This window comes from Schistocerca piceifrons, chromosome 2, assembly GCF_021461385.2.
Source record: "Schistocerca piceifrons isolate TAMUIC-IGC-003096 chromosome 2, iqSchPice1.1, whole genome shotgun sequence".
NCBI classification, from domain to species: domain Eukaryota; kingdom Metazoa; phylum Arthropoda; class Insecta; order Orthoptera; family Acrididae; genus Schistocerca; species Schistocerca piceifrons.
In genome coordinates this window covers 196,257,629-196,270,782 of record NC_060139.1, presented here as the reverse complement: position 1 = coordinate 196,270,782, position 13,154 = coordinate 196,257,629, and the positions used below count along the sequence as shown (strand labels likewise).

The 13,154-nt window shown below is 44.9% G+C and overlaps 1 protein-coding gene across 1 annotated transcript; it reads right to left on the bottom strand.

Annotated features, from left to right (window-relative positions):
• Nucleotides 1–3,860: 3,860 nt before the first annotated feature.
• LOC124775243 (cuticle protein 19.8-like) lies at nucleotides 3,861–12,212 on the bottom strand. The gene is made up of 3 exons (XM_047250081.1): nucleotides 12,112–12,212; nucleotides 7,483–7,629; nucleotides 3,861–4,100 (listed from the first exon to the last, which is right to left on the bottom strand). The coding sequence occupies exons 1-3, from the start codon at nucleotides 12,121–12,123 to the stop codon at nucleotides 3,861–3,863; spliced, it is 399 nt and encodes a 132-aa protein (XP_047106037.1). The 5' UTR covers nucleotides 12,124–12,212.
• Nucleotides 12,213–13,154: the final 942 nt, after the last annotated feature.

Genomic DNA, 13,154 nt, shown 5'->3' with positions numbered 1-13,154 from the left:
TGCGCTAATGCTATTCTGTGATTGGCACAAGAGAAGTCGCAGTGGGTCGTCTCAAAGCAGTCAGGAGAATCATGACCGAAACAAGTTGTTTTAATTTGAATATTGTGTCCAGGTTTTCTTCCCGACACCCCAGTCATTGGTTATACTCAGGGAGAGCCATGTATGGCGTGCCAGCTGAGCTCTCATATGTCCCAGGGCTGGTCCAGGGAGTTGCTGGTAACAGCTGCACCAAGGATGCGAGAAGGAGCTGCTACTGTCGTCAGCAGAGTGAGCCTCGATATTGCGGAGACAGTATCAAGATGAAACATCCTGGTGAAACATCCTGGCAGATTAAAACTGCGTGCTGGCCTGAGACTCGAATTCGAGACCTTTGCCTTTCGCGGGCATGCGGTCTACCGATTGGACTACGAAAGCACGGCTCACGACGTGTCCTCACAGCTTTAATTCCTCCAGTACCTCGTCTCCTACCTTCCAAACTTCACAGAAGTTCTGCTGCGAAGTATCAAGATGGCCAACTAGAAGGCAGCACAGCTAGCCACTGCTGAAGAGATGGTTCAAATGGCTCTGAGCACTATGCGACTTAACTTCTGAGGTCATCAGTCGCCTAGAACTTACAACTAATTAAACCTAACTAACCTAAGGACATCACACACATCCATGCCCGAGGCAGGATTCGAACCTGCGACAGGAGCGGTCGCTCGACTCCAGACTGTAGCGCCTAGAACCGCTCGGCCACTCCTGCCGGCTGCTGAAGAGAGCTGGCTGGAAGTGGCGAGCAGGAAGTCGTGCAGGAAAGAAGCGAGGCAGTCTGGTGGACTTGTAGGGCTGTGGGTGGCTTGCTTTCAACACGGGGCAACGTTCCTGTCTGGAGCAGTGGACAGTGCGTTTCTTTATAGATCCAGGAAATGCAGTGCACTTGGAGTCTTAGAGTTATTAGCGGCGATGTGTTCCTGCGACGCCAGTTAAATTTGATTGTGCTGGGTGTTATCAGTGCAGTCTTGGAGTGCAGACGAGTGGCCAAATTAGCTCTCCAAGAGATCACAATTTCCAACTACGACGGGTCTGCTCTGTGGCCTTGTGTGTTACAATTCTAAAACTTTGTTATATTGGTGTGGAAATTTGAAGATCTTCTTATTGCTGGCGTTTAGTGTTTTGTTGTTCTCATTTATTGATTGTGTTTCCTTGTTCTCTCTGTTATTCTCTCTTGTTTTTCTTAGTCTTGTGACTAATTTGACGCGGCTCACCACTTGTTCCTCTCCTGTGCTAACCTCTTCATCTCAGATCAGCACTTGCACTGTATGTCCTCAATTATTTGCTGGACGCATACCAATCTCTGTCTTCCCCTACAGATTTTACCAATGACGTTATTCCCTGATGTATTAACACATGTCCTATGATCCTGCCCCTTCTTGTTTTCCACCTATCCGTTTCTTCGCGTGTCCGAGCGGTTCTAGGCTCTTTAGTCCGGAACCGTGCTGCTGCTACGGTCCCATGTTCGAATCGTGCCTCTGCATGGAAGTGTGTGATGTCCTTAGGTTAGTTAGGTTTAAGTAGTTCTAAGTCTAGGGGACTGATGACCTCAGATGTTCAGTTCCATAGTGCTTAGAGCCATTTGAACCATCTGAACACTTTCTTCGCCGATATCGTAGGGACCTCCTCATTCCTTGTCTCATCAGTTTACATACTTTTCAAGATTCTGCTGCAGCACCACATCCGAAATACTTTGATTCCGGTATCCCGTTGTCCACAGTTCACTACCACACAATGCTATACTCTAAATATACACTCTCAGAAATTTACTCCTCAGATTAAGCTCTTTATTTGACACCAGCAGACTTCTCTTGGTCACCAGTGTCCTCTTTGCCCGTGTTAGTCCGGTTTTTATGTCTTCCTTGCTTCGTCCGTCACAGGTTATTTCGCTTCCAGGGCAGCAGAAATCCTTAAATTCGTCTACTTCGTGATCAATGGTTTTCAAGTTACTTTCCTCGCTATTTGCGTTTCTGCTATTTGGGATTTCTTTGGTCTTTTTCCGATTTACTCTCAGTCCATTTTCCTTTCGCTATTGTTTAATTATTCTTGATATACACTTCTGGTCATTAAAATTGCTACACCATGAAGATGACGTGCTACAGACGCGAAATTTAACCGACAGGAAGAAGATGCTGTGAGATGCAAATGATTAGCTTTTCATAGCATTCACACAAGGTTGGCGCCGGTGGCGACACCTACAACGTGCTAACATGAGGAAAGTTTCCAACAGATTTCTCATACACAAACAGCAGTTGACTGGCGTTGCCTGGTGAAACGTTGTTGTGATGCCTCGTGTAAGGAGGAGAAATGCGTACCATCACGTTTCCGACTTTGATAAAGGTCGGATTGTAGCCTATCGCGATTGCGGTTTATCGTATCGCGACATTGCTGCTCGCGTTGGTCGAGATCCAATGACTGTTAGCAGAATATGGAATCGGTGGGTTCAGGAGGGTAATACGGAACGCCGTGCTGGAGCCCAACGGCGGCGTTTCACTAGCAGTCGAGATGACAGGCATTTTATCTGCGTGGCTGTAACGGATCGAGCAGCCACGTCTCGATCCCTTAGTCAACAGATGGGGACGTTTGCAAGACAACAACCATCTGCACGAACAGTTCGACGTCGTTTGCAGCAGCATGGACTATCAGCTTGGAGACCATGGTTGCAGTTACTGTTGACGCTACATCACAGACAGGAGCGCCTGTGATGGTGTACTCAACGACGAACCTGGGTGCACGAATGGCAAAACGTCAGTTTTCGGGATGAATCCAGGTTCTGTTTACAGCATCATGATGGTCGCATCCGTGTTTGGCGACATCGCGGTGAACGCACATAGGAAACGTGCATTCGCCATTTCCATGCTAGCGTATCACCCGGCGTGATGGTATGGAGTGCCATTGGTTACACGTCTCGGTCACCTCTTGTTCGCATTGCCGGCACTTTGAACAGTGGATGTTACATTTCAGATGTGTTACGACCCGAGGCTTTACCCTTCATTCGATCCCTGCGAAACCCTACAGTTCAGCAAGATAATGCACGACCGCATGTTGCAGGTCCTGTACGGGCCCTTCTGGATACAGAAAATGTTCGACTGCTGACCTGGCCAACACATTCTCCAGATCTCTCACCAAATGAAAACGTCTGGTCAATGGTGGCCGAGCAACTGGCTCGTCACAATACGCCAGTCACTACTCTTGATGAACTGTGCTACAGTGTTGAAGCTGCATGGGCAGCTGTACCTGTACACGCCATCCAAGCTCTGTTTGACTCAATGCCCAAGCGTATCAAGGCCGTTATTACGGCCAGAGGTGGTAGTTCTGGGTACTGATTTCTCAGGATCTATGCACCCAAATTCCGTGAAAATGTAATCACATGTCAGTTCAAGTTTAATATACTTGTCCAATGAATACCCGTTTATCATCTGCATTTCTTCTTGGTGTAGCAATTTTAATGGCCAGTAGTGTAATATTTGTTGACCCCTTTTTATGGCGAAATTCAAAGGTGGAGATGTTTTAGCGTGCGTTCTATTATGTTAGGTATTAAGTTCCGTAGTTTGGAAAATTGAGCGCTAGAGTCATCTTGTGTATATATCAGTGGTAGTTGAACTTTGTTAGTAAATATATTCAAATACTGTTAAGGATTTACGCCCACACAAGCCCTAGACACTTTCTACTCCCACAGTTCCCTGCGCCACAGATTAATAAAGTGTCTAGTAGAGGAATAGCCAGAATGATTAGTGTTACTGACTAGGTACATGGGTAATTTGAAATAAAGGACAGTGTATTTGCTAGGAACGAGAACGTTTATTGGCAGCAGGGTACACGGCGAGAGCCTAGGCTAGGAGTGCGTTGGCGGCAGCGACTGCGGGGGCGGCAGCGGCGGCCACGACGCGCTCCGGGGGCGCCGCGACGCCGACGCCGCGGTACACGACGGCGTTGAAGCCGTTGACGGGGTCAGCCGAGTAGTGGACGGTGCGCAGCGCGCCGTCGGGCTCCACCAGCGAGTAGCTGCCGGACACGACGTCGCCGCTGCGAGACTCCTGCTGCGACTTGGAGTCGCCCGTCAGCGCGTCCTGCCGACACACGGCGCTCTCACCGTCCGCCTCCGCTACACGTCGCACTACACAAACACTTGTCAAAAACTGCACCACCAAGAAGACTGCCAGGTTTGTTGAAAAATAATGGTTGGGCTCAACTGCTCCATGTGGCTTTAATAAAACTGCCTGTTTCGGTCAGACCAAAGCCTATCCTCAGGCATCTCAATCACAAAACAAGGGACACTCAGAATTTGAAACTTGATCTGCTACCTGCCATACACTTTATGTTGTTGGCCCAGTGTCAAAGATTGTTGTTGCTTAGTAATGTACTCCTTTTTGAGCAACTGACAGCTTCAATAACGGATAGTAAAGGTCATTTTTCCCTCTAGTGTAGTACGTATGAACATCACTCTTCTTCATGAATTGAGATGGATTACTTATAACGAATTTCATTAGCGAATATGTGTAGTCTGATGGTGCAGTTAAAATACCTAACTCCTTAAATAGGAGTCCTTGGGTGAACACCACTAATTATTCTCACTGCTCTCTTTTGTGTAGTCAGTACTTTATGTCTAAGTGGTGAGTTACCCCAGAAAAATATTCCATAATGCATTATCGAGTGGAAATATGCAATGTACGTTAGGGGGCTGATCTGTTTATTACCGAGACTAGCGATTATACGAAGAGCAAAAGAAGCTGAACTTAATTGTTTGAGAAGCTTAGTAATATGCTTCTTCCAGTTCAAGTTGTCATCAACGCGAACAACCAAAAAATTGGAGGCATCTACCCTGATAACTGAGCCCTGTTCATAGGCTACATCAATTGTCGGTATCACTATCCGGTGTACAGTACTGGATATAGTGAGTTTTTTTCTTTTAGACAATTCCTTCTATTTCATGGGCGAGTTTCTGTTTCAAAACTGGTAAAAAATTTGTACCTAGAACTAAAAATTTCGGTAGTATTAATATTAGCACTATTCATGTGTGTATATATATCTTGTAATCTGACTTGTTCCACATCATATCGATAAAATAATCGTGAAAATGATCTACGGAACATAACATTACTTAACTAAACTAAGATGTGATGTGCCACAAGGTTCAATTTTGGGTTCATCATTGTTTGTGATATACAACCTTCCACCTCCATTTTCAGAAGACGAAAATTTTGTACACACTGCAGATAATACAAGTATAGGATTAAGAATACTAGCAGTCCCCTTGCTGCAAAGGCGGCTAACAAAATATTCGGAAATTTCATCAGATGGTTCAACGCAAATGGATTATTATTAAATTTTGACAAGTCTCAATAGACACAGTTCGACACTTATCGCGGAATTTCTCAAGATATAAAAATATATTTCTGAAACAATGGGACTACACATGGACAATAAGCTCAGTTGGTAAATCTATTGCGTAGAATTAATGAAGCGCCTTGTTTCAGATAAGTTCGCAATGTGCGTGGTTACTGCTATAGGGGATTTAAAAATGAAGATACTATTCTGCATTTTTTCCATTGACTAGTGCGTTATGGAATCATTTTCCATGGAAATCTTTCTAGGGATAATTTCAGAATCCAGAAGATTGCCACGAGAATTATGTCTATTGCCAATTCTAGACTACCCTGCAGGGACATCGTCAGGGTGTTTTGAGAACAAATTCAAAACCCATATATTCATTGACGACATGTAGGTTACGTAATTGCGTTAAGGCTAAATCAAAGAGGTTTTTGTTTGTCAGCTCCATCTACTTCGCTGAAGAATATCTTTGAAGGAACTCTTAAATTTAAAGCAATGTAATACAGTGATGTAACGTCATTTCAATTTATTACACTTAAGTTATGTGTATAGCTTTGCCTTCTTCCCGTATCCCAGAGGCCGCTCTTTGCGGGATACATGGAATATGACTGATGTACAGTAACATAAATAGCATTAATTACAGGACATCTACATAATCACGATCATTTGTTTCTAGGTCAACCCTACAGATGAACTACATCGAAACTGCAAAATGCAGCAAAGTACCTGGTTCATGCATTAGACTTGGACTAAACTTTAACGGGTTAACTACAAAAGGCCAGACTTAAATGGCATGTTCTCGTGTATCCATGCACCGCCCAGTTAACGTATTGTCTAATGTATGAACAGGCCATTTTCCTGTATTATATAATTTTGATGTAGGTAATGCAGACAGTAGCAGTATTAATAAATTATTGATACAGTAGCTACTGACACTGCGTGTACACAAATTTAGGACTTGTCCAACATTACTGTAGAAGTACCAGAGTACTACAGAGACGACGATTTAATATTTTCACGTCGCTTGAAGATCTAAGAGTCAGTCACCGTTGCCCACCCGGTTAGCCGTGCTGTCGAACGCACGGCTTTCCGGATTGGGAAGGAGCGCCTGGTCCCCGTCACGAATCCGCCCGGCGGACTTGTGTCGAGATCCGGTGAGCCGGCAAGACTGTGGATGGCTTTTAGGCGGTTTTCCATCTGCCTCGGCGAATGCGGGCTGGTTCCCCGTATTCCGCCTCAACTACACTATGTCGGCGATTGCTGCGCAAACAAGTTCTCCACGTACGCGTACACTACTATTACTCTACCACGCAAACATAGGGGTTTCACTCGTCTGGTGTGAGACGTTCACTGGGGGGGTCCACCGGGGGCCGAACCGCACAATAACCCTGGGTTCGGTGTGGGGCGGCGAAGGGGTGAAGTGGACTGCGGTAGTCGTCGTGGGGTTGTGGACCACCGCGGCTGCGGCGGGGACGGAGCCTTTCCGTCGTTTCTAGGTCCCCGGTTAACATACAATACAATACAAGTCACATTTACAAGGGTGTTCTGAAATGTAATGCCTCTGAATTATTGAAATAGCGCTGATCGCTTTTCCCTTTTCTACGGTATCCGTAATACTTCAAACGCATGCTAATTTAACGAATAAAAACCATTCCTTTTTAAAAAAGGTTTATTTCAAAACGGAAAATTTTAGCACTGCTGCCATGGCTAATTGATATTTCGACTTTTTACTCGATTATTAGTAAAAAATAAAAACACCTGTTGTAATCGAGACCAAACAAATACCGAAAACTACCGTTTATCCGTTTTAACGGTCGATTTTTTCCCATTCCTATTACACACCGCCATGTTGCACTCTCCAATTCGGAGCCTTCTAACGGCAGAGGGTTGCAACTTGCCAGCGAAGCGGGAAAGTCGACAGAGAAATATGTGTGACATGTGATGCCTCAAGCGACATTGAGAACGGAATAAAAAATTCGGAGGCATCACTTTTCAGCACGCCTCCGTACAATGTTGTTTTGATTACACTCTTGAAAATGTTCTTAGAAAGGTGCACACTGTAGTGACTACAACACGTGACATTGTACACTCCCAGTCGCTGCCACTGCGGTCATTACGTACCTGTACGCTGTACCCGAAGTTGTACTGGGGGTGCGGGTCGAACTCGACGTCGGCGGCGGCGACCACGGGGGCGGCGGGGGCAGCCAGCAAGCCGGGGGCGGCAGCCGCTGCGGCCACGGCGCACGCCAGCACACACACCTGGAGAGCCTGCGGACATATGAAGCTCCGAGTTGTACAACATCGCGTCTGACGGAGGCGTCTGTTCACAGGCGTCGTAAAATAAAGCGAAATATGGCGTTAACGATAACAAGGTCCTAATATGACGTGGCAAGTTAACCGAGAACATTTTATACAGCAATAACAAAGAGTCTCAAACTTCCTGAAAGTTTAAAACCACGTTTTGCACCGAGGCTCTAATACGCACCATTGCTTTTTTGAGGGAATTATTCTAACAGCTGAGCTAGGAAAATTGGAGGATCGGGTGTACTCAAATAATCACCACAGACTGAAAGAGCAACAGAAAAACGTTGAAAACGCTCTTGCTGCTATCCCTGAGGCAGATCTGCTACACGTATCTCGCAGTTTGATAAATGGAGCATAGCGCTGTGACGACGTCAACGACGGCCATTACCCAGCATCTTCTTTTAAGATGTTCATCGACTAGAGTCAATCCCGTGTCGGTGTTACTGTGAGTATTTTCCTGGCGTACTTTTGTTTTGCCCACCGTCTTCTTACCAGCGGGTGAGAAGAAGCATTAACTCTCTCCCTCTGTTGTTTGACTGGGGAGATAGTAGGATTCCATGCAGAAATTAGGCGAAAACCTCCTCTCTGTTAGTAAGATCACTTGCTAATCGAATCTCAACTGTTTCGGCAATGACAATATCCCATTAGCTGTAAGCGCCCGCACAATATGTTCCATAGATTGACCAGCACCAAGGCAATGCTCTGCAATAGCAGATTTGCTTGGCTGTAGTAAATGTGTGTGACTGCTATGTTATATGCATCTGTTCTCCACGAGCTCCATGATCTCACCAATATATGACATACCACAAGTTCATGGAATCCGAAAGACACCAGCTTTCCACAAACGAATATTATCCTCTACAGATCCTAAAAGGGACTTAATCTTCACACCGTACTTCCGCAGAATACAACCAATACTGTTGGAAGTGCTACCTGCCTAAGGCAAAGACGCCATGTACTTAGGGGCTAACCCGTTATTCTCATTGCTCAACCGATTCACGGTTAGTCGATAGCGCATCGCAAGCGCGATCAATCTTTCTCTTTGACTATTCTGGCGAAAGGTGACATGCGAATGGGGAAGCTCAGCTGATAAGCTTTCAGTGTTTGCGATAACGTGGGCTCTATGATCCAAGGTAAGAAGTACCCCTTCGCACTGAAGCGGATATTGTGTTGGGTTTTTTGGGGAAGGAGACCAGACAGTGAGGTCATCGGTCTCATCGGATTAGGGAAGGATGGGGAAGGAAGTCGGCCGTGCCCTTTGAAGGGAACCGTCCCGGCATTTGCCTGGAGCGATTTTGGGAAATCACGGAAAACCTAAATCAGGATGGCCGGACGCGGGATTGAACCGTTGTCCTCCCGAATGCGAGTCCAGTGTCTAACCACTGCACCACCTCGCTCGGTTGAAGCGGATAGTGACAACTATTAGCCAGAGGACGCAAATCAGTGTCAGTTGGCTGCCTACCAACGGAATTGATATAACAGGTGTGCAAATTCACAATTCTATCAGGTCAAACAACAAAAGTGTTCTACATTTCAATAAATAACCATACAAGTGTGAATGTTGCCAACCCCAGGGCACGCTCCTCGAAATCTTCCATAAAAAGACTGTCAATGACAGGAGAAAAAGACCACCCTATGTGTCTGCTCATGGAACTGGATACTGAATAAAAGTAAGCGGAAGTCAGCACATGGCAAAATAGAAACACCAAACATACATTATCTTAAATTAATCAGACAGAGGGATGCAAGTGGAAAGAGAGAGACGATATCGGAACTTACTAAGGTATCAGAGTTATTCAAACGTAATCCGCCTACTCGTAAGAAAACCGCTGATTTCCTAATGAAATGTGTACACCGAACTACTAGTGCGATTAACAGAGTAACCAGGTGTTTTGCTACACAGTATGTGGGAGCACAAACCAACTGTCAATAGACCTAAGAGGAGTCTCTTCCTTGTGCATCTTCGGAAGACTATATAATCCGAAGGGGACAGCACAACAAGAGCTAAGACTCTTGATATTCTCTTGCGGCAAGGAACTTTTCTTCAGGAAGTTGTTACGAGTGGCCCTCTCAACCTTTCATGTCGAGGCAGGATTGAGTCTGTGATAAGATAGACCTGATATTACACACCGCCTATTTTGAAAATATCTCGCTCGTCCAACAAGAGTAGCATTGTCCTTGTTCACGGGTAAGGTAACAATTTCATCCGATGAAATGTGACAGAAAGTTGCTCCAGTGACTTGCAGACACGGGATCATTCGCAAACACAAGGCTTACAAATCATTCTCTCGACCGATACTTGAGCATTGGTCGTTAGTTTGGCGTCCTTCTCAGGTAGGATTAATAGTGGAGATGGAGGAAATCCAACAAAGAGCTGTGCGTTTCGTCACGCTCTGTTTGGTAAACACGAAAGGCTGTGGAGATGCTCTTCAAATTCCACTGTTAGGCTGCTACTAGAGACAAGTTGCGAAACACGAAAAGGATTATGGTTGAAACACAGAGAGCGTACGTTCCAAGAAGACTCAGGTAACTTACTACTTTCTCCCACATACATTCAGTGAAATGACCACGATACCGACCGTCTGTCGTCTTTTCTGCGCACCACTTGTGAATAGAACAGCAATGAGGGGAATGGTTGTGGTACTGGTAGTTCACCATGGAAGTGACTTGTGGGGTTTAGATGTAGATATAAAGCAGAATATGTTCCTCTTTCCGTGCTATACCACGTCAGTGATCTTGTATCTTCCTTCTATGAGCAAAGAACAGTATAAATATGTTATTTTTATCATAATGACAGGTTTCAGCCTAATTGTGCCTTCTTCAGGCCTGAAATACAGGAGAATTTGGTAGTTTCAATGACACCGACTGGTCTTGAACTGTTTACACTACGCTAGAGGTGACCACTAGCCTTACGCAAGGTGTCGTGTATATTGAATGCAGAAGGCCTTGCTGGAGTAAAAACGCATAAATGAGGGAAGAAGGACGAAGAATGAAAGTGAACTTATTCAGCGTCGAATGTACGTGCAGGCTAGCTAGGTTCTAGCCTAGGTCTCGTACCACAATAATACGTAAGAAAATGTCTTTGCCTAATGCTCTGGTGAGGGTGCTCGTATATTCGTAAAAGACGTAGGTCCAATAATCTTATAATGGCTTATTCGCCTGAATTTTCTAGTGGATAGCTGAAATGATTGAAGTCAGCATTCACCTCTCAACCCTGTAGCTATCTCGAGTCAAATTCCCAGTGGATTCCGGTCAAAAACGTGGCGCTTCAGTTGACAAAACAGCTAAGACTTATAGAAGAATGGTTAACGCAATTTTGGCAGTTTGAAATCGATTTAGCAGAAAGCCGATGTATTCCATACCTCCTTCGATACAAACGAGAACCCATAAAACGTCAAACATCGTTCTTCTAAAGCCGAGATCGCTTTAAGACTGTACTTTTCACATGTGAACAGCAGTGCAAAAAGGTCATTTTCAGATCTGAAGTTGATCAAAAACGGGCACCCATCTCCAATGCTAGGAGACTGATCCAACGTTACGGCTTCGCTCAGTATTCAACTTGATATTTAAAAAAACTCAGTTATTATAAGTAGCTCTATTAGTACGACGTGTAGGTGTAAACCAATTAGCCAGTAACAGACACTATTTAAAACTGTGCTTCTCGTTACAATAAGTTATTTAAAAAAATGAAATACTTACTTATGCTTAGACATGAACCTCAAAGTTTTGTTCTTTTTCTTAAAAAATATTTTTCATAGCGATGTTATAAAATCGTGTTGAATATCTTAATGACTAAAGTTTCTCATAATGAGAAGGAGCGATCAGTAGGTATGTAAAGAATTTTTTATAGCTAAATCGCATTCAAAACTGGTTTTTTTTTTATTGACTAGTTTCGACAGGTAAAATGCCATCTTCAGACCTTTAACAACTGTTTTGGTTGTACGTCATGTTACATTGTGCGTTCATTTTATGATGAACATGGCATGACCAATCGAATTTGACGTACCGAAAAGTTTTTAAAGATCTGAAGATGACAGTCTTATCTGTCGAAATAGGTCGATAAACAATTTTGAAAGCGATCTTGGCTATAAAAAAAATCTTTAAAATCTTAGTGATTTCTATTCTTTTCAGTATTCTAATCTCATCGAATTCTTACATCATAGATTGTACAGAAAACTTGTGTGAAATCAAATAACAGTCTTTAAATTCTGCGTTATAGGCTTCTAATTCGAAAACTGCTCTTATATGCAATTTTTGTGGGTTAGTTATCGCACAATTTCACCCATTTCCCTTAGGGCAGTGTAGGTTCTCAATAAGGCACCGATGTGTTTTATCAAGCGAAGTCTGAAGTTCCGCCAGTCCAAAAGAAAAGTTCCGATCGGGCTGAGACCGTTGGCACTGAAATGTTTGTATCCTAGTTGAAGGTGTGCAGAGAATGGAACTTACCTTGAGAGACATGGCTGTAGTGGTTGAGATGAGTCGGGACCTCAGCTGATACCACCAAGTGACCGGGCCGGAGCTTATATACGAAAGCCGACTGCGCGTTGTGCAAGTTTTTGGCACTGGCTCATCCCTGGCTGGCGCGCGCCCCGGTAAGGGGGGTGGGGGAATCCCCCGCTGTGTCCGAAGCCGCCCGGCCGCGCCCAGCCAGAAAGCTCCGCGCAGGCCTGCCACCTGTGCAGCGGTGGTGAACAAACGGCTCGCCGTTGCGGCAGCGGCAGGTTACGTACGCTGAATCGGGATAACTTACTCTGTTGTATCAGCTGCACGTAGCTGCGCAGAGTTTTGCGACAGTGAACCAAGTGCAATAACTCACACAGTGTTTCAGAAGCTGAGCGTAACAGGACAGTGTTTCTTTATAACACCGAACCAAGTACAATAGCTCGCACAGTGTGTTTCAGAAATAAACGGACATCGTCTAATCTTTTCTGGACAAGCACATGCGCTGTGTGTGGCGGAGAGTACATGGTGCTCAAATATCATTTTCATCCCATTCTACTACCTTTCTGAATGCTGCTATCGTGAATGCTGCGTGGGAAGAGAGATTGTCCGGACCCCTCAGTATTGGCGCATATTTCTCAGATTTTAGCGTCGAGATCATTACGCCAGATTTTTGTTGAAGGAAGTACATTTTCGAACGTGGTCACTCGGAATTTCGCAAGCCCGTCCACGAAGTACAATGTCTTCCTGGGGTGTAAAGTTAGTTCGCCTCCACGTAGTGCACCCTGGGTAACGCTAAATGAACTAACACAACTGGCGGCAGACCGATCGAAGAATTCCTGCCCCACATCACAGTGAAACAGAACGACAGACAAAGCGCTATGCAAGATACATACAACGGTCCTTTTAGGGACCAACTGACAAAGGATCTCGGACCATGCATCCGAATCTGCCATTTCAACATTGAGGGCATAAGCAGAGCAAAATGTCAAGTATTGCAGAGAATTTTACACGATAACGACATTGACCTGGTACCCATACAGGAAACT

Excerpts from the sequence above, each read along its gene's own strand:
- LOC124775243 (XM_047250081.1), bottom strand. Across the intron at positions 4,101-7,482 it reads ACTTCGGGTACAGCGTACAG|GACGCGCTGACGGGCGACTC; the intron begins GTACGTAATGAC and ends GTGTGTCGGCAG.